Source organism: Rhipicephalus microplus, chromosome 3 (genome assembly GCF_043290135.1).
Source record: "Rhipicephalus microplus isolate Deutch F79 chromosome 3, USDA_Rmic, whole genome shotgun sequence".
Lineage (NCBI taxonomy): Eukaryota > Metazoa > Arthropoda > Arachnida > Ixodida > Ixodidae > Rhipicephalus > Rhipicephalus microplus.
Window position 1 is genome coordinate 45,458,935 of NC_134702.1, and position 27,989 is coordinate 45,486,923.

General features: G+C 47.7%; 1 protein-coding gene across 3 annotated transcripts in view; it reads right to left on the reverse strand.

Annotated features, from left to right (window-relative positions):
* Nucleotides 1-21,882: 21,882 nt before the first annotated feature.
* LOC119161551 (uncharacterized) overlaps nt 21,883-27,989 on the reverse strand; it is a 341,964-nt gene continuing 335,857 nt past the window's right edge. For all 3 annotated transcript variants that reach the window (XM_075889401.1, XM_075889402.1, XM_075889400.1), the window contains one exon: nt 21,883-23,747. In XM_075889401.1, the coding sequence (XP_075745516.1) occupies nt 22,236-23,747 (1,512 nt within the window). In that variant the 3' untranslated portion in view covers nt 21,883-22,235. The remainder of the gene's footprint in view (nt 23,748-27,989) is intronic.

Here is a 27,989-nt window from a genome sequence, read left to right on the forward strand (position 1 = left end):
GCCATGGTTTAGGTCAACGAGCTTTTAGTAATTCTTAGGTCGCACGCCATTAAAAGGGCCTATATTAATCGCTTCTACTTTCTTGGTTCGTTGCAGATCGGCGAGAGCATCTCCTATTAACGTGCAACGTACATTCGAACGTTCCCGATCGACTATATACGCAGAAATGCGGCTCGCTGCTTGTGTAAAGAGGAACGCCTCGGCGGTAGACCGATGTTCATGGTTGGCGCCCAGGTGACAGGTTGCGAGTCCCAATTAGGATGCCTATAACATACGCGCCATCACTGCGTAGGCCACGCTAATCCCCCGCGCAGCCGTTAGACAAGCATCACCGCTCCGGATATGATATGGCTCGGTTGATGACGAGCGACGGTTAGTGGAGCAGGCACCCGGGTATGTGCAACGTTGCGTGCTTTACGCGAGAGTAATTATTGCGCGATCTCACGCAGACATAGCGGCCAACGTCTTCTAGCACGTTGTTGTAATAGACGCTGACGTTCTTCGAAGAGACGTTGGAGCTTGCGGATGGCGTCCGCTATTCTTCTTGAGGAATAGACACGCACCATGCAACGCGAAACACAAGAGATAAAAGAGGAAAAGAAGTTGTGAAGTGAGCTTTGAAGTTTACATTCACGCACAAAACTAAATTGCGGATGAACCAGCGTTCCTTCAAAAAAATTGAAAGTTTTGATGCCCCTGATTGGTGGGAAACGCAGCGCTTGCGTTCGCGCACGTTTGAACCATGGGAGCACGACGAGTGAAAGAAATAAAGGAACACTAAAATATTTCACAAAGTTTGGGTGCCATTAATAACAACAATCGCTGGGACTTCCGAAGCCTCTGTAGCCGTCAACCACTGCGTGCTTCATAATCATAGCTTATTTTGGGACGTAAGTATGCTGCATTACCTATTGTTAGCCCGTCCACTTTTAGACGAATGTCGACTATTCTTAACCGTCACGGTGGTCTAGTGGCTAAGGTCCTCGGCTGCTGAGCCGCAGGTCACCGGATTGAATCCCAGCTGCGCCGGCTGCATTTTCAATGAAGGCGAAAATGCTCTAGATCCGCGTGCTTAGATTGGAGTCTCATGATCATATGGTGGTATTGGCACGTTAAACCCCAATGAACAACTATAATTATTATTCTTGGAAAATAGAGTGAACTGACACCCTTTTTTTTCATCCACATCAACTTCGATCAACGTCGATGTGAGAGCGACATCATTCGAAGAAAGCAGTGGTGAATTACAATGACATCGCCAGAAATTTCTACAGGGAGGTGGAGAGTTTCAACTACCTTTTATCTAGGTTCATGCGTACATTTTCGCGTGTGCATGAAAAATGAAAATATTCATCCCTGACCACGAAACTGAAAAATTATGGAAAGGGGGAGCTTGAAGCACCCAAGCACACTCCACCTCTCCCCCCCCCCCCCATCCGTTCCCGCACCTTCTTTTGATATACGCTCCTGGTGTTTCAGTGTGGTGCTAGAAGAACCTTGGGTTGGACAGTAGTTTGTGCGATAGCTGACATCAAAACTCGCACATATTAACAAAATGGGTGCCCGTACACTTGTTTTGAGTGTACCATTTGTCTGTATATATATCTTGCGTTTTATTCGTCCACATTCTATCCATATATCCGCTATGGAAGGTATCTTAAGTTATAGTCCACTGCATTACACTTGGGATGTTATACGGAAAAACAAAGACGTGTATAATGAAACAGCGTACCGACTTTAAAACAACTTCAGTTATCTGCGCGATATGTACGAAATAGAACAATCCGTCTTGGGCCTCTTTTGTTTTCACAGGAGGAGAGGGGAGAGGGTACGGTCTCGAATTGACAATATAGTTATGAGGGACGCCGCACTGCAGCTCTCAGGAAGTTTCGATAAACTGGGGTTCCTTAACGCACACACAAAGCTACGTCCACGGGCCTCTTGCAGTTTTTCTCAATTCTCCAGCTACATTTGTCAAACCTCGACAAGCCTTTTCCCGAACGTCACACGCGTTAAGAAGCACTCGACGAACACCGCTTTTGACCGACATCGAAGCGAAATCGTGTTCGGCAGACCGGCCGTGGTACATAATCATCGAGGATTGGGTTCGAATTCTCGTATCAGTGCCGTCCGTGGTTCCGAGCTCGGCGCTTCTGTGGGTCGATCGCGAGGCAGCAATGAAGAAAACAAAGCCAACGGAGAGCGCGCGTCTAAATGGGTAATCGCTTCCACTGAAAGTCAGCGACACTAAAAAAAAAAAAAATAAGCAGAGGGGGAGGGGGGCACGGGGCGTTCATCGGGACGTGAGTAAAAAAAGTAAAAAGAAAAAGAAAAGACGAGAAACGGTATTCTGGTCGAAGCAGTTTACCCGTTCGCCGTTTGTTTCAGATCATCTTTTTGCTCCCAGCAGCCTTTTGTCTCCGACGCGCAAAATGAAAAGTGAAATGTCCGCGGCTCTTTACAGACGGGTGCGCTGGACAAAGTGATTCGGACCCCTCACGTTTTGAACACAGGGCTCGTCGCCGTTCTTTAGGCGCCTTGCACGTAGCGGCTCCTGATCTGGCCCACGCACTCCGTGAATTCCCTGCCGTAGACTAAGTAAATGCGCGCTTTTTTTCTCTTCTTTCTCGAATGTACCGTGAAAAGAAAAGAAAAAAAAAACGTCCATCGCCTTATTGGTGGGCAACGCTGCTTATGACACGTCATGCCCTTTAATGCCGGCTGATGGCTTTTCTTTAGTGCGTTTCGTGTCGCTCACTTCAAGCGCAGCATCAGTATTCAAGCGAATTCGTGTGTTTCACCGCGACATAATTTGGAAAGACTGGAACAATATTTATTATAACTCAGGGAATAAGGGAGAAACTAGAGTTGAACAATAATAAGGTGGAAGAATGAGCACGCTATGAAACGGCACGTTTACTCGCGCTCGGAGCCTGGCGCTTATGGCAGCTGATTTAAGCTGAACGGGAGACAAACGAAAAAAACAACTCAAAAAAAGCGTTTTTGCGGGTTTTATCAAACTAAGTACATTTCCCCGCCCCACCTTTCTTTTTTTTTTCTCGTTTCACTGCGTTCGTTCACGCACGAGAATTATTCCGAAGGATTCGGGAGCCAGATCTTCCAAGCGAATGTGCGATGACCGGTCGCGCGCTTTTATACTCTTCACGCGAGCTGTATAAAAGAAACTGTGACAAAGAGCGAAACAAATGAAAAAAAAAAATCACCCAGAGCAAAGCAGTGCTTTTCTATACGCTGGAAGACAAAAACTTGATCCAAATATAGCTTGTGACTATGGGCCTGTGCATTTGTGCTCGTGTTTAGAAGTAAACGTGTAATTCCAAGTAGAGTAGAATTCCGAGTACAGTTTTTTTATGGGTATAGTGACGCCATATATAGCACTCCGCCGAAAGCGTAAATGGATAGAAAGAGGGTGAAGGAAGCAAGTGATCGCAGGATGAATGCACCTCAGAATAATAATACAGTAACATCAGCGCTTTTACGCGCCAAAATCAAGATATGATTACGGAGCATGCCTTGGTGGAGGGTTCCGGGAATTTCGACCACCTGGGGTTGTTTAACCTGCAGCTAAATCTAAGCACACGGGCCTACAGCACTTTCGCCACCGATGAAAATGCGGCCGCCGTGGGCGGGATTCGATCCCTCGACTTGCGGGTCAGCGGCGGAGCGCCTTTAGCCACACTGCCATGGCGGGTAACCACCTGGAGGTGTTTAACGTTCACATAAAGCCCATAGATCCGTGACCCATAGATCAGCAGGCAAGCGCCGTAACTATATATATATATATATATATATATATATATATATATATATATATATATATATATATATATATATATATATATATATATATATATATATAAGCATACCACTGCGGTGGCTTGTGCACCGAACAACATCGGCATGCTCGGTACATGACAATATAACATATGATGTAGAAGGTACTCTCTGAACAGAATGTTTCAGTGCCTAATTAGTCACTACACGCTTCTCATTATGTTGACAGGATGCATTTATTGCTAGCAGATCAACGGCCCGACTGGAAAGTCTCGTGAGACGGAACGCCTTTGTAGGCCGACCGTGGTAGAGCGTTGTACAGCCGGAGAATTTTTTTTTTCTAACCTGAAAGCACGAGCTTTGACTGTCCCAATCAATAAGCAGCGTTTAACGGAACACAGTGGCAAAATGAGCGGGAATTCGCGCAAGCTTGCGTTGAACTGTCCTGTGCGATTGTCTTCTGCTTAGCTGTTCCGGGAACAGGACACCAGGATGCCAGGAATAGGGGCTCACGCGTTCATGTTAAAAAACAAACAAAAATACGTGGGTGGCTGTACATCTTCCGGCATACTGTGACAGTGATTTACGAGGGTGAAAGAAAGCTGCGACAGTGAGCGTTGCGACAGCCTGCGCTCGTCGTCAACGAATGAGACCTGTTAACCCTTGCCAGCACACGTGTGACACAATGTCCGTTAAACTAGATAAGGAAATATCTGCAGCAAATAGTACCGTCAATAAATCTATGGTTTTTCCTTACTGTACCTGTGCAACACGATGCTAATTTAATCAACGTCACACCTTTGGAAAGGAGCTCACGCTTCTGTTTGTGTGCTCTCTGACGGCACTTTGTTAATGAAAATATACAGTTATATCCACCACCACCCCCTTTTTTTTTTGTAGCCACTGGTTTTCCCTTCTGGTTTCTACACAATATAAAGTGAACTCACGTCATCGATCTCAAGGCATTTGTAACGAGCCTTTGTTGAGGAATAAAGCTTTTAGTATATTATCAAGCTCCGCTGCCCTGTAAGGAGAATGAGCAGGGCAGGGCGAGGGTTCGTTTCCTTTGAAACCTATAAATAAAATTGAGCTCCATCGTTGTCAAAAGTTTACTAAAAATAAACAGGAACGCAAAAATGCATTTCATCTTGGTTGGCTAGGGCGGAACAATCGCTTAGGCACCACCTTAATCTTTTTCTCACGAGTTTTCCTACTAGGGGAAAAAAATGGTTGAAAGATGAGCAGCCAATGTTCTCACGCCCGTTCTAAATAAGTGGGTCTTGTCGAGACCTCATACAATGACCGAAACCTGTGAAACTAGTATCTGAGCGGCCATGCAGGATACTGAGCAATATCTTGGCCCACAGTGACGAGCAGCTGTTAATAACTACAAGACGTGTGAACGAGCGAAAGACCAAGAAATACGAGTGAGCCTGTTGTAAAACGCGCCATAAAACTTCATCATCGTCATAAACGCTTTAACACCCTTCGTGAACGAGGGAAGAGCTCCTACGAGTCATACGAAGCTGTAAAAGCCGCCTACACAAAGAAGATGGCTGCAGGGAAGCTCATGCCACACCGAAGAACTGACTCTCTCGTTGAAAGTAAGAAAAGATAAATTGTTACAATAAAAATGCTTGCGAGCGCGAAGTTTATGAGGCCTTCACTCACCGTTCGCGAAGCAGGCGCAGCGGTTGAGGTCAAAGCATACAGCCAAGGACGACTGCAGTGACAAAATTACCCGCACTTGAAAGCAGGCACAGATCGATACGTTCTAGCTACAGATATCCTAAAGGGCCCCAAAACCACACCTATAGTTCAAAAGCGAGAGTTTCTTTCTCACTTTCGCTGCCATTAAGCATCCGATCTCACCTTCTCGCCACTTACTTCATCATAAAATACCCGGAATGTACGCGCTTAGCGTTGAGCCAGTCAGTATTTTGAGCTTATACACGCTACTACGCTACTATCTTCGCTTGCGCAGTTGCTAAAATAAACTAAGCGAAATCTGTTTAACGCTAACGAGAGTCATGCGAGCCAAATCAGAATGGGCACGTGACTGCATGGCAAAGCAGGGTAGCAGATAATTCCCAACAGCTATCTTTCGTGTGTCGACCAATCGAGAGCCTCTTTCATCCTTGAAGTCGCGTGAACGACCTGCTGGCGTCATGAATCGCGCCGCTAAGACGGGAAACGCCGGGAGAGAATAACGCACTCATTCTCCGTAATAAATGTGAAGCATTAATTTGCGTACATCTGTCTGTCTGTCTGTCTGCAAATATCTATCTATCTATCTATCTATCTATCTATCTATCTATCTATCTATCTATCTATCTATCTATCTATCTATCTATCCATCTATCCATCTATCCATCTATCCATCTATCCATCTATCCATCTATCTATCTATCTATCTATCTATCTATCTATCTATCTATCTATCTATCTATCTATCTATCTATCTATCTATCTATCTATCTATTATCCGAATCAGTTCCCAATGGATGGCGTCCCGAACGCTAACACACGAACAAGAAAAATCTTTTATTAGTAGTGGTTCACAAAACAAAAATTGCAGGGCTAATTTTTGAAACGTGCGGAAGCTTTTTAGCTCCCACTCATTTCACTCGGAAACACAATGATATTAGTTATTATAGTTTGGCTGTGAAGATCAGAAGAAAAAAATAATTCTTCGTCACTTTTACGAACGGGCAAGAAGGACCTTTTTTTTTCTAACCAGACATTAACAAAAGCTCATTATTTTCGGAAGCACAGACTATTCGAAGCAACAAATTTGGTGCGTACTTTATTTTTACGGGCACCGAATTCGCCTAGCTTTCATTTCTGCCATTCATAACGCCCTCTGCCTCAACCAAAGTTATCGTGTAATCGATGGCTGTAACGGGAAAGTGCAATTAACGCCTGCCAGAAAAAAACAACTGAAAGAAAAGAAAAGTTAGCGCATTAAGCTCTGCTTTGCGCGAATTATCCGCTTGCAAATGCAATCGTTTTCCGATCAAATGTGCTCCTTCCCTCTCGCTGGGGTGAGTGTAAAAAAAAAAAAAAACTAGTAGGAACGAACTTTCACGAACGTGCGTAAAGACTGGATCGACCATGACATGCAAATTCCAAGCGCAAGTCTCCGAACGACACGTGTGCTTGGCGTGCGAGTCGATTCATATTTAGCCCTTGATGTCAAGTGCCATGTCTGTCCTGAATCACGGCGGACTTCGCCTTTCTTTTTATTTTCTTTCTTTCTTTCTTTTTTTCTTTCTTTCCTTCTTTTTTTTCTTCTTCCTTTCTTTCTTCTCACTGACGTAGATGTTATTCGGAGGTGCTATGGCTTGCACCCGGCACTACTGTTTTGTGCTATCAGATGACGGCTTAAAGGGACACTAAAGTCAAATAACAATTTACATCAGAGTGAAAGCTCACTGGATGATAAAATATGAAACGACAATATTATTCAGCGCAGTGCCCTACTTACCGAGAAATTAAGGTAAATGCACAAGAATACATGCGCCACAGTAGGACATTCTCAAAATGAGACCGACGACACCAGACGAACCGCCTACAATTAATCACCAGTGATCGATCTAGCTGCCCTAAATAAAAAATGTTCCATGCACCAAGAGACGCTATATAATGCCGCTTGTTCGTTTATGTTTGAATCATCGAAAAAAGAACCACCGGACGTGGCGACTATGGAGAACGCTGCGAGTGGTTCGAAAGTTCAATTTTCGTGTGGTTAAACTGGACAGGTCGTGTCATCTAGAGGGGCCCAGTTGAACCGAAACGCGTCTGCAATCTCGGAGCCAATAGAGAAAAATTGATCAATGACCATTGTTGCTGCTGTGGCTTCCCTTGCTTTCGTGCGGCCAGGACTAGTGTCGGCGACCGCGCAGTAAAGCCGGGAAACGTTGTGCACGGCAACCGTGACGTGAGTCGGTCCGCGTATTGAGGCGGGTGATTTGAAGTGCGCTAACCCGATGCGGGTCTCTAAAACGGGATTTTATTTCAAAGTAATCTCTTCTTTGGCACAAAACTAAAACTACGAAGTTTCTGTACTTCTATTTGAACAATCAACGTCGACGTAATAGTTGCCTTTAGTGTCCCTGTCTTCGACCGACGTAAATGGGTTCGCAGGAGAGGAGCCCAAACCGACATTGCGCATGTCCGTTGCTATGACGACGCACGTGAGAGGAGGCTCAGTTTCAAAGTCAAACGCATGCACAAGAACGTTTTCTGGGTTCCTACCTGCAGGAGGAGGAATCAATCTAAATTTCTTTGCAGTTAACTATCTCCCCAGACGGAACCTAACAACTTGCAGTCGTAGACAAGAATTTACAATGAAGCCAAAGTAAGAGGCTTTTTAAACGCAGTCCTTGGAGTCGTTTTGTTGAGATGATGATCGAACGAGGCAGAAAAGAGTGCCATCCGAGTAACCTACCTAAAGTGTTATAAAGGAAATAAGGAGATAAAAAAATGCCGCCATATCCACGAAGTGAATGATGATGAGTGGGCGAAGCTCCGGAGGTAAACCTGGTAAACCATGAATCCTCCGTACATTTTGCCCACTCGATTTTATTGCAACGCTCCCCCTAGCGTACGTCGCCGCACTATATCGAACGATGACACGCGCCATATGTGGCATCATTCCTATTTTATAACACCTCGCATCTTTCATAATCAACCACACGTACCGCCGTCTAGTTTATAACATCTTGCATCTTTTGGACGGACGGACGGACGGACGGACGGACGGACGGATGGACAGACGGATGGACAGACGGATGGACAGACGGACGGATGGATGGATGGATGGATAGATGGATGGATGGATGGATGGATGGATGGATGGATGGATGGATGGATGGATGGATGGACGGATGGACGGATGGATATGGCTGTACGCTTTAGATCGGGCGGTGGCTAGCGTAATACTTAGAACTGAACGAGAGGTGGCTACATACAGGGGACGCACAGCCCACGCCTTAAGGAGCTTCGCTCCTAAAAAACACAACTGTGTGATCGTAGAAACATATCAGCTATACCGAGACATGACTGTACGGTGTTGGGAATCACTGCTGTTTTCAGCCCGCACGTGTCTTATCCGCCAAGATGATTTCTGGGTATCGCAACGGAAACGGCAACATCAAATACTGAAGCCTCGATAACCCCCAAGCCATTATCGTATGAGAAGCCCGAGAAAGATGTTTTTATACCAAGGTACCACTGAATAATTGTTATGAATCATTCTCAACGCATCTTTCGTTACAGGGTGTATGCGCGTCTTATTTCCTCACATTACGTAATCCTCACTGCTTCTGTAGTTCTCCAATGATAGCGCTAAAAGCGCAGTTTGCACACTGACCGGGCCACGGTCAAGGCACAGAATAGCCGCAGAGGGGGGGGGGGGGGCAGAAGGACAGCGAGAGAGAAAAAAGGAAAAAAAAACATTTAGGACGCATTCTATAGCATAAGAAGATCTGGCAAGGCTGGAAAAGGGATCACAGATCCCTTTCTGTTGTGTGTCGAAATCGGCAAAAAGAAGATCAGAAAAAAGAAGCGCTGAGACGTGAGACGGCGCGACCTCCAGATGGGCTATCCGATTTAAGCCGGTTCGAACGGGCGCTGGGTTCGAGTCTCGCGTCAAAAAAAGGAAAGAAAGGCGAATGAATAAATGTGCAGCGGTTTTTAAACTACCACGTTTCTGTATGCCCTCGATTATCACTTTCATCTCAAACTTCCTCTACACATTTTTACCGCCTAATCCTCTCGAAGCGAATCCGTTTGCCGTTTCACAAAAAATATTATTTCGACGGGCCCCTTTGCGTCATATTTCGTAGCTCGTCAAAAAGATTTGGCTCTTCGCCAAGGGGAGGGGGGGGGGGCACCCACCACTTTGTTCCTCCCCGTGCCCACGCCTCGGCCAGTGTGCACGGGCCACCCGCCTACTAGCGTCGGCCGAGGTAGCGCGCGCCAGCGCTCGTGACCGCACCCTAGTGACTAACATTCGCAGTTGCTGCGAATTTCAATCGTGAGGGTCACTCTCAGCCTTTTCTATGCCGACTAAAGCCGAAAAATATGTGCAATAACGTCATACAGCATGGCGGGCCGCAAAAATTTATGACATCATCGTGAGGACACTACGACGTCTCATGAAGACGTCATCGCGTGACTTGTATGCTGACAGATGCAGGGCCGTACCGGGCGAGGCACGGAAAGCAAGCTAGCAATACCTCCGATATCGTGTGTAGAGAGTGCAAAACCATGTTCGGCGCAGATAGCTTTCGGAGGGACACGGGGGTCAATACAGTTGACACGTAAGAAAAAGTACATGGCGTTCGCCTTCGAGTCGCAGATCTTGGCAGAAACATAGGGCATTTTTTTTTCTTTTCAAGTTCATCCGACTTTATCATGCAAAATACAGCGCGACTGAGGTTGCCCAACATTCAAGTGTGACGCATTCAAGCGCGCTGCCCTCGAGCTTTTGAGAATGGTCGTAAACGACCCCTTCCTACACTTCCCCCCCCCCTCCCCCCTCTCGACGCAAGTGCAGGAAGGTCAGTGCGTATCCGATTCATTTTGTGGCGCGCTATTCCTGGAACGGTGCCTGTGTGTGGCCGTGAGTTGGATGATTGGGTTTGTTTAGTTTTCTGGGGAGGTTTGGAGTGAGAAACTGCTCGCACGTGGCTGACCTAGAGGCTCATCCTTAGCAGTAAGCGCACCAACCGATGAGCTGGCAAAATAATTGGATCCCAGCCCGCGGCACGCTGGGAATATACGGGCACTCCCGGCACGTGGCAGAAGCGAGTCCCATGGCAACCAAAGATACGGTGCCGTAGATCTTCAGTTAGTTCCCAAGGGCGTCAAGATTTCCTTACAAGGGGGGGGGGGGGGGGAAGGGGAAAACTTATGCGCTGTCTTGACTATGCTTGCTTTTGGGAGGAACTATTTAACGCACTGAACATGCAGGAAAGAACAGAGAAGACATCAAAAGCAAATCGCAACCATTGTATCATTAGGATCTATTCGTTTTTGCTGTTTCTCAGATACCGTTGTTGCAATCTGCTTTTGGTGCCTTGTGTGTTCTCTCTTGCGCGTTCAGTGAGTGAAACAGTTCGGCGCACGTCCCACAAGAGCTGTTATATTGTGCAGTCTTCGGGAAAATAGATTTAGATGTGAGTTGGCACTCTATCTGTCTCCTCTAGGCTCTTCTCGATTTTACCTTGCACCACGTTTTTCGAGTGCCCATTTCTTCTTTTGATTTCGATTAAGACAACCTTAGGGCTCCGTTCGTTTTTTGATGCACTCTAGGGAAGAAACAGATGCGCAAATGAGTGTATGAAAAAAACTTCCTCGCATAAAAAGGACGTATCATCTTATTCGTCGTACAGGAAAAAAAAAACTCCGCATCCGAGGTGGTCGATTATCTACAGCACGTGTTAAAGCGACAAAACCATATTCACGAGCAGCTTTTCAAAAAACTCCCAGGCATTTCCCCGAGGGTGAACACGGTTAAGTGCGAATGCACGGGGTGATGCTATGAGGGGGAGTAAAGATAAAATACGTGGGCATTCGCCAGTGAGTTAACGTAAACTTCCCCGTGTGATCACACTGCGCTTCCCAGGAACCACTAGACCCTCTCGGGAAATTTTGGTGAGTTTACGCGTATATGTGAGAGTAAGTTCGTCCTATAATGACGTTTATGTCCGCGGCCCGCTTCGCCCACTTGCGCTCGGCATCGCGGGCCCTTCGCCGCGCTGCCTTGTCTTCAAACGGCGCGACATCTTCAACGACGCGTGCAATGCTCGCATTCGATTGCTTTGTACTCGTTGTTGGAGGTATCCCAGTCGAGGTTGATGCCTGCGATGGACCCATACCTATGACGACTTGCCGATCTCGAGCAAGTCGTGGCTGCGGGGGCGCGCGCAGCCACAAAGCGGAGGGCGGAGCGCGCGCAATCACGTGGTGTGTGACGTTGCTGCGCCGTTGCTACAGACGCTCCCCTCCGATCCTCGCGCCGTTGCTAGGGGAGAGGAGGAGGCGCACCGCGGACGGCGGATTCAGGGTCACTTATAAAATGCATTCGCACTTAAAAAATTTCGTCTTTATTACAGCCTACATCAACTATAGAGGACAGCATTGCCAAGGTAGAGCCTCAAACTATGAAAACAATGCCACGTAATCCTCAAAGAATCATATACGCGGAGATAACTAAGCGTCTCCCCGAAGCTTAGGCGTCACGTGGGCCGATAGCGTTTGCGTGCAGCGATTCTTATGTGCCGAGGCGAAAAAGGCTGCCTTGGCACACGTAGAAAAACAGCTCTAACAAACGAGCTGTACTGTGAGGCGCTTAAACAGATTAGCGAAACGAAAGAGCGTGAGACAATAGGGCCATTTTCACAGCTCCTCACTCACTTCAAAGTGCCCGCTTTTGTGTTCGTATTTTGCTCGCTGTTATATGGAGTAGCACTCCCGAACATACACGTAGCGGCGGCGATCGTTTCAACATTTTCTGTCTTTAAACTTTGTTTTCTTTTCGTTCACGGTAAGTATCGTCGTCGGCAAGTGGAGCCATGAATATGAGCCATTGCAAGGCAAAATAAAAACGACAATAACAGACATCTCAATCTTGCGATTAACGTGAAGTAAGGAGTAGACGATCAAAAAAAAAACGTCGGTCAATATGAAGAAAACGTCAGGTATTGTTTAGCTAACATGTTTCATGTTGATTAACATTAGCGTGTGCCAGGGTTCCAATTGAGGGGTGGGGAGGGGGGCAGAGGTTCTTTATAGCAACCCCTCTTTCCTATGTCAATGTACAGGGTTCACTTTTACTTCCTCCTCTTGGGTAACCATGGGGGCGGCCGGGTCTCTGTCCCCCTCCCCCCTCGTTCACATGGCTATGTTGATTAAGATTTAGCACTGGGCAGTACCAGCAACGTTTGAGTAAAATACGGTAGTGTTTCATCGTGGGTCATCGGGCATCACGTGTTTCGTTTCAATCAAAAGTAGGTGCTATAGGCAGAGAAAGATCTTGCGGGAGTTCTTTGCAGCGCCCGTTCTGTGCTACACTCGTATGCCGACAGAGTACCTCAAACACTCTGGAACTGGCGCGTATACGTAAACTGGAACCAGCAAGGAAGTCGCAAGTTCCACCGCACCTCTACATCCATGACGTAGCTTTACTGTGCCGCTCGTGTCTAAGAATGAGTTTCCCGAAGGCACACTCTTTTCGCATAAAAATTGCAGACGCTGCCAGATGACACTCGTGCAACAGTGACGAAAGGATATAACAAAAGCAGTGTTTTTCTGGCCGTTTTGTGACTGAACGCAGTGTTCTTCGCACGGCGCTGAATAAGCTAGACGACAGACCGTTTCCGGATTGGAAAACACTGGCTGGTGTCCCTATGCGTCACGGACCGGCAAAGAGACGCCGGCATTGCTATTTCTTGAAACCGACTGGGTTTTAAGCAAAAAAGAAACTGGCAGGGCTGCTTATGCAACTATTTAAAACAAGTCGAAGGCGAAAGAAATCTTTTTCTTCTCGGTTCATGTATTGATGTATCTCTGCTCATGTATCATGTATACCTCGGTTCATGCCTTTTCCACCGAACGCGGTTCTGCATTAAATTTATGATGGGCCCACCTTCCACCAAGCTACGCTTTGATGTGGTGACGACATCATGTTACGCTAAGTCACGTGATGTCATGTTGACAAACTGATTACGTCACACGCTCCGTGACATCGTGCTGACGTCATCACGTGACGATAACATTCTTATCACTCGTGCTGCCCCGAACGACACGGGACGACGCCGACGGTCAATTTGGGCGTTTGATGAGGCATAAGGTATTCGTGGAAATAAAAGTGTCGTCGCTAGGATATAGTCAACCAATATATAGCTTACACGTGACGTCACAGACGCAGCTTCGTAACATACTGCTTCTCCAGCATGACGACTTTGACAACGTAAAAACAGCATAGTGACACTGCGCTAAACCGGCTTCAGAACGATAACGAAGTGGCCCTCTTTGTTATTGGCCACTGTCAATAAATAACAAAAACAACTTGAAAGTGACGCAGATATAGCATTAACGCGACGTCGAAAACCTTGAGTCATACGATGCAGTGCGCCAACATGCATGTTTCAGTGACATCAGTTCAAACTAACTAAGAGGAACCACATACACTTACCGTGTTAAGTAATGCACTTCAAAAATATAGTTCACGCCCGTGAACTAGCATTACTCATCTCGGTGCCGTTGTTGTTCCGCACTTCGTGCGACGAACAACGTAAATGCGAAATACAGAGGTGCGTAAGAGTGTTCGAAGAAATAACAGACAAAGCTTTAGTTCAAACAGACAACAACGTGTTCCAAAGCCATCATTTGCGCATCTACAACCACATCGCACAAAAGAATTGGATAAAACTATAACAGATCACTTGTGTGTCGTGTCTGCGCTCTAAAATACGAGAAACACTCGATCTCTTGTAAAAAATGAAAATGACAATAAAAGGGAAAGTTTGAACCCTCTTTTACAACTCACCGACGGTCTGTGGGCAAACATGTTCTGGCACGTGACGTCACAGTTTTTTTTTTTTCTCTCAACAAGGTGCGGTGCGCAAAAGGCGTTTGACATGAAGACTTATCTTTTTTACAAGTTTCCTGAAAATGAGCACCGGTGCTGGAGCAAAGAAAGTTGGCGCTCGGGTGAATAATCTTTGGTATGAAAAAGTAATAGCCCAGACCATTTCGTACACGCAACCCTTCAAGAAACATAGATAAGGAACAACGCTCTCAGTGAGTGCCTTTCTGCCATTAATCAAGCGTGACATTCACTGGAACCCGTGTCATCATCATGTGCACAATCGTTTCAGTTCCAAGTCAATATTGGAAGCGTTTCGCGTAACAGCGTTTCAACATACTTCATGAAAAAACGCGACTACAGGAAAACCTACAAAATATGAACCACATTGAATCGCGCGAAAAGTACGGCACCGCAACGTTCGTATATGATTTCAGCGAGACAAAGAAAGCAAAAAAAAAAAGTAACGCTAAGCGTTGCGAATCATTATCTATCCGTCACGTAGCGGACCGAAGACTTTAACACACTTGTAAAACACAAGCATGCAATTTGTAGCCTCTAACAGTTCATCACATTCAGTCCTACGTTGACGTAACATCCATTAACTCCTCTTACGAACACTTTTCGCACAGGCCGATCGAATGGAACAAACCGGTTAAGCGCTAATGACTACTCACTGCATTTGAACTGAAGCACACCTGACGCAACCCGTTGCAGTCTCCGGCGCATCCAGCCAGTTTTATATAAGTCACAACGCGTTTTGCTGTGACGTCGCATTTGTCAGAGATTATCAACAACTGTTATGCGCGATAACACTTTACTTTTTTTCCTTGTTGAGGCGTGATGGAAAATCAGTGTCAGATGCATTTGCATTCTTAGTAAGCCACGGCCTTTTGCGATAACGTCATGTTCCCGTTCAAATTATGTGCGAGGTAGTTCTGACAGCATCTTTCCCATCACTTCTAATGCGGTTTGTCCTCGTTGCGAAATTTAGGCAAATATGGAGAATGATGCTTCTTTCAAGAAATGAAGCGGTTGTTACAGGTTACATCTATGCCGCACTACAAACTTCTAAACAACGAATCAGGTAAGCGGGCTGGTCTGAAAGGCGTTTGAAAGAGTGATGAGTAAGTGGCCACATTCTCGGATTTATCTTGTAACCAGAAATGATTTCGTAAACTAACAGAGGGAACGCGATTCCTCTGCTCTTTCCCATCATCCTGAGCACCATAATATGCCTTTAAAATCAATTCCTCGCCATATTAATCTGTGAATTCTTCACTTTACTGCCAGGAACAATCAGTAAACTGCAAGCCATTCAACTGCGGCATTAATCGCACCATCCAAACACTGTATATGGTCACGGAAGGGCCTCGAGCATGTCACCAGACAGATCAACCGCACACAGCCTTCACTGTCGAAAAAAAGCTGCTTCCTCAAAATAACAGTCCATTATCTCTCAAAGGAGCATTCTCACCAACTTAGTGCCATGTCCCAAGATCATGAGCACTCCAACACTCGTGACGGTTCGCAACACGTCTTCACAGCAGGTATAGGGGCGCACGACAGACAGTCAACGCTATACACAAAGAGGAAGGAAAGATGGCGCTACATCTCGCCACGCCCCCTTTCGGCGACGATAATATTTAGGCTTCTTTATTTCTGTCGAGACATATACTATATATATAAAAAGACTTATGAAATGTACACGCTCCTCGTATTGTACTAAACACAACATGAGCCATGCTAAAATCACGCTTCGTTTTTTTAAATTCAACAAACTATAAGCGTAGGCGCATGTCGTTCGATTAGGTAGGCAAGGAAACATCGAAGGCGAAGTCACGTGAAGCTGGAAAACCTTTTTTTTTTTGTCAGATCAAGTTATTCAGTTTGGCTGCTTCTGGGGGTTGACGTCCCGTTATCGTAGGCCGCGGCTGCAAGACGGGCTTTGACTCAACGCGTACAAAAAAAACTTTGGCATGTGTGCGAGCCTAACATCAACGAGACAAAAATGAAAACATCACCGGGGTGAAACAAGAACAGCAGGCAGATCACTTGTACAACACGCGTTCAGACGGCGACATCAACAGCATCGAGGTCTAAACACCAACGCAACCTGTGCGTCAAACAGTCTAAAAGATGCAGGAAATGCGCGAGAGCAAATGTGGAGAGCCCACGTTCCAGAGAGATGGTACACGTGTGCATGTTTCTAGACGTCTTCGAGACGTCTTCAAGACCTCTTCTAGACGTCTCCGAGGCCTAGTCGAAGACAACCCACCCGGATGGCGTGGACAAAGACAAACTTCTCGGGGACGTGTCACCTCGGTGTCAGAATTCCGACCTTAACACCTGTATTCGTATAGGTTTAGAAGCTTACGTGAAGTCAAATAATGTGCTAAGGCTACACAAAAACCAGCCCTCTTTCAAGTTTGGTGATAATACGGGCTCTTGTGTTTGGAAAAGAAGGTTTGCACGAGGTCAGCTAGGCTTACATGGATGCAAGTCCTCCGTGCCAGTAGCCTCTTCGAGCTCTGGGCAGGACGAAGATACACGGCCTCTAGAAGACCCGAACGAAGTCAAATTTTAGGGCACGTTTAGAATACGTGCCAGCGTTCAGGTAAGAAGGCTTGCCTTCTTTTAAGCCTGCAAGATTAATCCAATTTGATCATTGTTCACAACGAAGACGAAAACAAAGCATCATCGAGGTGTGCGATAATAATACAAGTGATCACGTTTTCCGCTCGGGAAACAAAGCCCGTCTTCGTCCGAGGATGTCTAGACTTACAGAAACACAAGCCATGTTCTAGGCCTAAACGTAAACAAGTCGCTTCGGAGTCTAGGCTTAGACAGACAGGTCCTCTCTACGACCAGAACGAACGTCATGCAAGGTAAAAGGCGGTTCCACTTCGGCGTCAACATTTAAGGAAAGTGGGCTTGTCTTCGTCTAGATGAAGACCAAATTGAGACTTCTAGTAGAAATGTTCACAACGACCTTAAATGTGCCTCCACTATTGTTCTGACGCATTTCCTTTACAAATAGCCGCATTCCAAGCAACACTTTCTCCTGCGCGGATAACTCGGAAGATTCGCGCGTAAATCTATATCGCAGCTGCATGCATTCACAAATTCATTTGAGCGCAGCCTGCCTCTTATGTACATCAACAGCTAAGTGGGAGCTAGCCGCTGGGCTTGAGATGCGTGTAGGAAAAACAGCAACTTTCGTATATCATTTTAGAGCTGTGAACATAATAAGCTCGTAGCGCAGAATCCTACGCACCACTAGACACTCTGAAATTGCGCATTAGGTATTCCACGAAAGCGCTCAAACGAAAACGGGATGATAAAAACGCCCTTTTCACCGCCTCTATCACCTTTCCCAAACATTCTTATTTCTTTCTCATCCTTTGGAACTCCGTCACGAATAACACCGCGGAGAAAACATGCGCCAAGTTATACCTACAAATACAGTCTATTAACATCAAGATACAACTATTCGTGCTATCAGCGCACTGTAACATCTCTGCATGCTCCCTGCGTGGAAGTCTCGAAACATAATAGGAACACATTGCACGTTGCACGTATTGGTTAATCGGTTTGGCCAGGTTTTCGCGTTTAGAAATCGTCTCCTACTTGCACAAATCGAATGCGACATGTTTACTTTCAGAAGGGTTTTACCGACAACACTGCTCGATCCATGTCGGGATGTTTAACGGCATCGGTATTTAAAGTAGGCCGTCGCAGTCCAAGTCACACATACACACACCTAGATCGGTTAAATACACGCAGCATTGTGGAAGTCGGAGTAGCCATCTAATTCTAAACGAGTTCACAGCGTTGTTAGGAAGCGTATAGGCCGGATAAACTCTTGACCTGCAGATGTAACCAGGCCTAAGATGCTCTTAGCATTGCTGTCCTCTACAATATGCCCGTCAATATGCCTCTACGTTATATGCCTCTACGATATGCCTGTACAAATACATTTCTTTCTTTATGTAAGCTGTCATCGACTTAAATGCACAAAAAAAAACACTGCGCAAATCAGACGCACATTATTTTTTGAAATGCTGAAGTCTGTCTGCATTATTCGGGAAATCAGTGTAAGACAATGTCAAAATTTTTCTGCGACAGCATTTGATCGTAGGTGTCCCAACGTTCGTATCGATCGATCATCGTTGGGCGTATGAACTGAGTTCCCTGATGCAGTTAATGCGCGTGGCTGTTATTCATAGGCGAAAAAAGAGCTTCAGTACGGGGTTGAAGCGACAAGAGCGCCGTCGCCGCTTTCATGATCACGTGATAAGGTCTGTAATACAAATACGATGACGAAGCAGAATGCCTCGGTGTTTTTATTTCATTCCTACACCCCATAATGTGGCTCGTGCGCTTTTTTTGTCCGGCTGTCCTTCAATAAGAGCATGCGCCCTTCATTCGCATCGTATAGCTTTGGTCGATCGGTAAGTCTTACAGAATTGACTGACGCAACTTCCGGCTTCCGCAATGCCGCGCGATTTAACCAAGACACGGCATATAAGGTCGCGAAGGAGTGAGGTTAAAGTAGCGTAACGCGGGCTGACAGATAATACAAGAAAGTTATGGACGTACTTGAGCTGTAGCGCCAAGAAGCCAAGACAGCGCGGCGCCATCTTTGGCCCTTCTCGAACGTCTATCCTTCGCCTCTTTCCCGCCTTTTCGAAACCCGTGGTTGCTCGCACCTCTAAAAGATGCCTGTTCGGTAAAACTTTTCATTACTTCACTATACATATGGTATAAGCTTTCTATAAGGAAATATATAGAGTACTTTTTTTCTTCTTCCCTAAAGACGGCCCAACGTGAAATTTCGGGCCTATACACTCTGGTCTCACAGAAAAGAGAGGGGCATGGGAGTCTGAGGAGAAGGGGGTGGGGGAGAGATGAGGGTGCGCGCGACAATTTCACACATTGGATGCCTAAAAAATCTCTACAGAGGCCAACGTGGTCTTGAGGTACAAAGAGCAAACTTTGTCCACAGACCGGAACAACTGCAACAAGACGTAAAAAAAGAAAAAAATACAGACACACGCACGCACGGTGGCCTACTGCCGAGACCGGCGGGTGAGATTCTTTGACAAGGGAAGCAACGACATATCAGCATTGAAGCACCCTGGCGCCTCCAAGTTTTGTATTGAATATTCCTCTCCTTTCTCTCTCTCATGCTTTGGCTTGAGCCTTAAGACGCCGGGTAAATGTATACGCGTTACTCCTAGGAGGAGCTCAGTCCCGCTAGTTCGGTGCAGAGCCCAGAAAACTGGCATGGGAGCGGATAGTTGTCATCGCAATGCTCTGTAGACCACCTCGTCATCGTATACACATCGTAAACTGCGTATTTACCCGCTTGGAGTGAGTGAAGTAACGTCCGGCAAAGCACACGTTTCGCTAGAGCGAAGGTCATCCCGTGCATTCAAGGACAATGCGACGTGAAAATAATGGTCTGATTAGGTAGCGGTCACTTCTTTATCGACGTCATAACGTCAAGCCAAATGCACTTGACGTTGTGGTCAGAGGGATGCGCACCATTCTTCATAGGTGGGGGAGAAAGGGAGGGGCAAAGTTTTATCTTGGAGCTTCCACCCTGCCCCTCCCGACCACCTCCCGCTGATACCCTTATGATTAGATCGCAGTACGAAGGGGGAGATAGGGAGCTGCCGTCTCGGGCAGCTCCCCCTCTCCCTCTCCACTCCCCTTGTTGTGCGCACACCTATGGTTATGCTCCTAAAATGATTGACCACGACGTCTGTGTTTGGAACCAGTTCGCAACTTCGTTGACACATACAGTTAGCCAGTTCACTTCCTCCTCACTCCATACCATCCCCTGAATTGTAGGGTAGCAAAGCAGGCCTTCTCTTCCAATGAAAAAAAAATGCCCGAGTCTCTCCGTTCTTTCGCCTTTCTCTCTTCACGTGAAAAAGGTACGCTACATAATTTCGCTTACAAACCATTCTGTTCATTCTGGGTTGAAGATCTCGCAGTCGTGTGGCTTTGAGGACTAGGAACTTCTTCCTTCCGCATTCAAAACGGCACTGCCTGCTCTGGCTCTGCACGGAACTAGCGAGACGAGAGTACCATACTTTAATGCGTTTTCCGCGCTCTGAGGAAAGAGAAAAAATAAACATGTTTGCCCAGCTCTCGTGCTAACACGGGCACTCATTTCCAGTAAGAAGAGCTTGACCTTCGAGATCACCTGCAATGAAGCGCGTCTTCACTTCAACGCGCAGGACTCCGCGACACTAAAAAAACTTATCTAAACTTTGGCAGAACTGTGCCGCATACGAGCCCTGATACTAGCACCAAGCTGAAAAGTAAGAAAAGGGAGGCTTTTTTGTGTCGGGGCCGCAACTGCCCGCAGAACGCTTTCTGAAACAATGGCGTCAAACTCGAGTAGTCAACCGACACTTTTCTAGCTGTTAGCATCACTAGAGACGCATAGGTCTCTCATTCAACAATTCCAGACTCGGAACGCACGTTTGGCAGCGCAGCCCCTGGAGCAGTGTTCGGACAGTTAGCAATGAAACAGCGATAATGACTGAACACTATATATCCTCGGTGTTGAAAAGGGAGGGCACAATACTGTAAAAAAGGTTCTGTATAACAATACACCCGAGCCGCTAAAAACGGGAGAATCAATTTAGGTTGCCTTTGACGTAGGTGATTAAAAGGAAGCGGAATTTCTCGATATTTAAGGACGCCGGCGCGATATTGTGAAATGATCGCCTTCTGGCGCCAGCGCCAAGTTCAAAATAAATAATGAATCACTCCTTCTTCTTATTTAGGTGCATAAAGAGACACGTATATACAGCAAATTTCTTTATGTAGATCATTTTTTTTTTCTAGAAGTGTCACCGTCGTACAAAGGGCACCACGATCTGCTGAGAATCTACCTTTTCTTTTTTTCATTTTCTTGTGCTAGGCTCTGCAGTTTTGGTACGTGCCGGGACAAACGGTGTCACCAGAGTCGGAGACAAAAGAGCGTTTCAAATTTCCCGCTAGGGGTAGAAGGGCCCATGTTCCATGGCATCATGCAAAAATGTGGATCGCTGCTTACTGTTGCTATGTTACACCGCACTGCTGCTGCATACCATCGCGTCTCTTGCTGAAGCACAAACTATAAGCCATGTCAGCCGAAGCTCCTGTTCGCTAAATCCTCAGAGCACGGAGAATGCATGCCAGCAGGAATAATAAAACAAGATAAGAGACACACGGGCCGACCCAACAGCCTTGCGTCAGAATGCGCTGAAGTTCCCGGCTCGGAGGAAGAGTCTGTCTTTGGAAGAATAAAAGTAGCCGCCGGCAACGGTTTGCACGGCGCACGTTGACTCAAGGAAGGCTTTCGTTTTTTCAAGGGCGACTCGAGAGGAAGCAGATCGACCCCTCCTAAGCCGAGAGCATCGGGGAAGAAGCGGATTCGGCAGGTTATGCCACGGAAACATCACGCACAGACACACACCACGCCATCCAGCGCGCGCGCACTCACAAAAAAAAAGAAAAGAAAGAAAAACCCAGGCACACTAGAACGCGCACAGCGCCAAAGAAAAATTAATCTGTTTTTGCACCGCACCATCGCAGGTCCCTGTTTCTTTGTTTTGTAACTCCGTTTTGCTAGTTGTCAGTCTTTGTTTTCTTTCTGTCAATACCTCGCACACACTTTTGCCGATGGCATGCACATAGGACAGTGGAACTCCGACCAGCGAGTTCGCACGTGAGGATGCAAAGATGGCGACTGGCGAAGAAGAAAGATCCTTCATTTCTTCTCGCACTTCGAGTTTCAGTTGTGTGTCCTGCGCACCTCGCTTGGCGTGTTGGCGGTGGGTCAGACGTTGAGGGAGTAGTACACAACACCCTGAGGTGGGGGCGGTGGCGCCGCTTCCGTACCGGCCGGTCCCATCGAAGGAGGCGTCGCCGAAGGTGCGGAAACGGGCCCGCTCTTTGGCTGTTGTGGCGGCTGACCCAGGTAACCCTGCTCGGACGACACCTTGGGCGACGAGCAGGCGCCTTCGGGCACTCCCCGCTCGTCCTTGGCCGCGGACAGGGATGAGGACGACGGAGGCACGGGCGATGGCGCCGGCTGAAAGGCTCGTCGCGACCGCGTCAGCGTCGCAATGTCCCCGGCCGAGCCGTAGTTGCGGCCGGTGTCCTCCTCGGCGACACGGGGCAGCAGCATGACCTTGACCTGCTGCGGCGTTTTGTGGTTGGGCGGCGGCAGCTCAACAGGGTGCGACCAGGACAGGTGGCTTCCCGGCATGTTCATGGCCGGGTGGTGCATCATCTGCTGCACGTCCTTCATCAGCTCGGCGCTCGAGCCAAACCGCGACCGAATGCCGCGCACGGACGGTCTCCTGGCGAACCCGAACGACGGGTCTTCGTCCTCTTCACTGAGGCTGTACCGCTTGCGGATGCGTTCCGTTCGCTCCATGTCCTGCTGGACGAAGCGTTCCAGCTCGTCAGGAGGCGCGTCCTTGGCAATGCTGTTGCCGCTGACGCCGCCGCTCCCTTGAGGGGCGGGACGCCGCACGGGCGGAGGCGGCGGTTGCGCCCGCTGGCTCGCGACACCAGTGTTCTGCTGCGGATGGTTTTCGCCCGGCACGCGCCGGACCATGCGGTAGTCCCGGGCTGCCACCGGAAGCATGGTTAGGGACCCTCGACAGGCGTCGCTCAGCTGCGAGAACGAGGCCGGTCGCGGTTGGAAAGTTCCGTTGAGGCCCCCGCGGGGGTAACCGGGCAGGGTCCGGCCGGCATCCTGTATGAAGCCCGGGTCTGGAGGTGGCCTCCGTGCCACGGGTGGTGGTGGGGGCGGGCCCTGATGATGGTGGTGGTGGTCTGCGGCTGCCTCGGAGTCGTCGCTGCAACCGTCGTCCTCATCGTCGTCGAGCGACGTGAGCCACCGGAGCTTCTCGACGAGAGACACGTCGTTGCTGGACGTGGGAGACTTGGCCAGGTTGGTGGGCGTCCGCTTGCGAACGTCCGTGACACGCGTCAGGCTGCGGCGCATTGCGGTCCGCTCGATGGTGCGCCGTACCTGCAGGTTCGAGTGCGGCCCGTACTCGAGCAGGGCGTCGAGGTCGTCGTTGTAGATGTCGTCTTCGATGACGACGTGACCACGGCCTCCGCAGCCTCCTCCGCCGCTGCTGCTACCGGAGGAACCTGTGGGTGACTCGGTCCGGTCTTCGCTGTTGGTCGTCGACTCGGAGGAACGCATCGAGCCGTCACTGTCCTGAGACGCCGAGCTTGACACCGAGCTCGTGTCGGAAGGGCTCTTGTCACCGATAATGAGCAGCTTGTGCCGGAACCCACCGATGCCACGGTGCTCGTTCGCCTCTTCTGCCTGCGAGGCATCGAAAAAAAGGGCGCATTACATAAAGAGGGAGCGAGTAAAAAAAAACTGACACACAACGGACACAATCAATGAAAAAAGCTAGTTGAAACACTGTCTCTATACAATGAGTGAAATGAGGAGGTTACGACAAGCAAAAGCAGATAAAGACTAAAAAGGTGTTTTGTTTCATCTGCGAAAGAACGACGAAGTAAAGTAATGTGACCTCAGCAGGTACGTGTACTCCTACGAGCCCAATTGCCCAGATTGCGGAGATCCCTTCTGCACTTTACAACACATGCTCTCGCGGTGTCCCTAGCTACGGCAAAACAATTGTATCCCCAAGAAGCTGAGTGGGAGGAGGCGCTCAAGAGCTCCAACCTCACTGCTCAGCTACGGCCTGTCTGGAGGGCCCACAACGTGGTGGTCAGGCAGCACCTGCCCGTTCTGACGTGGGAGCTGTCCGCGGCGACTCCTCCCCCATAAGGGGACCTTCCTAGTCACCCCTCAGGACCATAGCAGAGTTCATTGTGTGTCTGTCTGTCTGTCTGTCTGTCTGTCTGTCTGTCTGTCTGTCTGTCTGTCTGTCTGTAATGATAATGTCATGGAGTAAACTAGGTGGTCATCGGCGCTTGCGTGGTATTTCGCGAGCGTACTTATGCATACTTCAATGACTCCTAAAATAGCTCCTTCATCTGTCTTTCTACACTTCATGACTCTCTATAAATGTTACGAGACATGCGCTTTGCATGGCGTTCTGCGTACCAGACATCACAGTTGTTGGTACTGTGCATGTTACGCGGTGTCGTCCTACCGAAGGGAGTCTGAGGAACAAGGACACTAGATCTATCTTCGTGACGTCATACGATGAATGGTCGGTAGCGCAAACGGACACCAACAAAAAAGAAACGAACACTTTGTTCGCTATTGTTAGAGAACGAGATCACAAGCTTGTCTCCATAGCTGTTGACCATTCTCTCTTCCTTCTCTGTCTCTCTCTTTACAGACGAAACGTGCTAAAATGTTTATTACTTCCTTCCAACATTTCGGCAAGAGGGCCTGCCTTCGTCAGGAAAAATAAGTAACTTCCCTGTCTGTCTGTCTGTCTGTCTGTCTGTCTGTCTGTCTGTCTGTCTGTCTGTCTGTCTGTCTGTCTGTCTGTCTGTCTGTCTGTCTGTCTGTCTGTCCGTCCGTCCGTCCGTCCGTCCGTCCGTCCGTCCGTCTATCTATCTATCTATCTATCTATCTATCTATCTATCTATCTATCTATCTATCTATCTATCTATCTATCTATCTATCTATCTATCTATCTATCTATCTATCTATCTATCTGTAAATAAACGAATCTGTCTCAATTCACGCACCATCTGTCAAAAGTAATAAGTGAGGCTGTGGTCACGCTAACCTTCGAAGGGCCGTGCTCGAAATTGTTCGCTGCGTCGCGTGCTGAAACGCGAGATCCGAATGAGTGCACCGTCTCGATCGGCGCACGCTAGTTGCTCCAGGGCTTGACGGGTGGCGCAGAGGGACGACGGACTCTCGCTCTGCCTACGGGGCTCCAGCGCCGGCTCTCGCGATCTGGGAGGTAATTCGCCCGTAGTGAACGCAAGTGTAAGACGTACGCCGACGAGTCCACGATATGTTGCGTGCGCGTATCCGTTTCCTCAGCCCGTCCCTCGTGATCCCGGTTTCCGCAGTCGAAGAGGCAGCGTCGAACAAACTGGTGCTTTGGTGCATGACGTTTTACTGATCTTCAACTGCTGCGTATGTGTTGCTGATTAGCGAGTTCTATTTCTAGGGTTATACATCGTTGCATGTCAAAGACAAGTGTATAGTGGCGTTGGCGTGAAAGCAGCCGTAACGATTATCTATGCCGGGTTACTTGTGAACACCAGCACACGGTTATGAGGCAAGCCGTAGGAGTAAGGAAGGAAGGAAAACAGGAGGAAAAGAACGGCAGGGAGGTTAACCAGTCTATAGACAGCCGGTTTGCTACTCTGCGCATGGGAGAGGGAGATGAAGGATGGAGAGTCGAGAGGGAAGAGAGATAAACACAGCACATTCGGCAGCACACACGCGCAAATTGGGCGACGACGTCCCTATTGGAAACGCCTTACGGCGTCCCTATTGGGACGCCGTAAGGCGTTTCCTTGAGCTTTCGTGCATTTCGTTCCTTTTTCCTTTTGCTGATCGTGATGAGCCGTGTGAGGGTTCTGGAAACCACCTCCATCGAAATGCAACCACCGCGGCCGGAATCGAACCCGCGAGCTTCGTGTCAGCAAAGGAACGACGTAACCGCTACACCAGCTCGTTGGACGGAATCGTAGCAGCCGTCTTTGAACCGCATGAAGATTATGACAGCATAATGTACTACTACATTCTACAGGACATATCTTTGCGAAGATCGCGTCCGTTGGGAAAACATAAACAATAGCACTAATACTTTAAACGTCAAAGAAAATATCGGAAAAGTGACCAGCGTGGCAGCCATAAGCGACGACTCGTGGACTTCGCATTTTAGATTTCACCGAACTGTTCGTATATGCAAGCAGTGGTCCTCCAGTATTCTATCTAATTCCGAGAATTCGTTATTGTGAGCGGCAACGAGTGTTAAAACGACGCGCGTTAAACCGTAATATACTGAAATTGCGTCTCCGTCCAAGGTTCTTATAGGATGCAATAGTCCTGGTCAAAGTACACTGAGAGAAAGAGAGAAAGATGTACGAACACACCATTTTGTATATCCTGTACATTAGGAAAAGTCGGACGCCAGAAGTCAGCATTGTCATTTGCTTTACAGGAGAACGAAAGGTCCAGTTGTAGAAAGGCTGAAGTCAGCCTGGGGTATATGTTGCTCCATCCTGCCACATCCCATAGGCAAACGGGGAAAATATTTGACAAATGACTATGGCGAGATGAGGAGGTCGGCATGTACAATTCCACCCTGATGTATACCTTTTTCTAAAGTCATTCATTCACCACACTGGCTTTAAGGAAGGCTATCGCTGCTCTTGTAACCACGGCTTCGTTGTATAAGCGTCAAGCCAGCGACCTTGCACAAAGTCATCTGATAATTATCTTTTATCAACGCACACGATGTACCATATCAACATCTGTCATTCTCATGCGTTCTCCGAATAGCACGTTCGAATAATGAAACCAACAGAAGTCCCGGAATGTATAAGGGACATAACTTTAGTATTCAGCTGTAGTATTGTGTAATTAATTACTGTTTTGTATACACAGTTACTTTAATTATGATATATATGTAAACATATTAAAGTGCACGAAAAAACAACCTGTCGCAGACAGGGACCGTCCCTACAACGAAGCGTGAGATCCACGAACACATAATTTGCTACGTCCTGTACATTAAGACATCAGTCCGTTTGGGCCCCACACCGGAGACAGGCTGTATTATCCTCCACTTTCATTGCTTTATCTCCTAATCACACTTACTACACTTCACTTAAAGACTACAATTAATGTCTTCTAAGCTTTATTTAGCATCACTGTCTGTTGGTTTGCGCCTAACAAACAAAGAAGAGCCATTGATTCGCCCTCCTCAGTTCGTACGTTCAGCTGATGCTATACAAAAAAACTTTTTTTTTTGTCAGTGAGCAAGATAATATGGAAAAATATTTGGCTGAAAAATCAGCTATCGACTAAACGCGCTTTTGATGCCGGCTATGTACAGGCGCAATGTTCTCTCGCTCGAGCTTACAAACCAGCAAGTCCAAGCCCGTCGCTGATCCTTCGGCACAAAATACCGCGGCGGTAGACCAATGAAAAATAAAAAAACAAAAACAAGAGAGGCGACGAGGATCGACCCAACGAATCCTCGCTCTGTGTACGGATCGATAGATTTTCGCACCCTCGGCCGCTTCGTGCACAGCCGCCACGAACAAGCATCTGCAGCGCGCCTTTCGGTTTAGCTGCATTTCTTCGTAAAACGTAAGCTGAATCGCCTGTCGTGTTTTGAACGTGTCGTATAGACGCCACGTTTCCGCTCGCAAGTTACTACCGGTGTAAGTTGCGGAGCATGTCATTGACTGTCTTTCGAAGGGAGACATCATGAGTTTGTATGATCCAGTCGAATAAGTCATCGAGTTTTTTTTTTTTAAAGCTGGCCTATATTTGGATACAACAGGCGGACGCACGCAAAGGCGCATGCACTCAGTGACGCATTCAAAGGCGGACGCACGCAAGTCTTCGCCAATAGGCACGCTGTACTGACATCACGGCCGGTTGGCC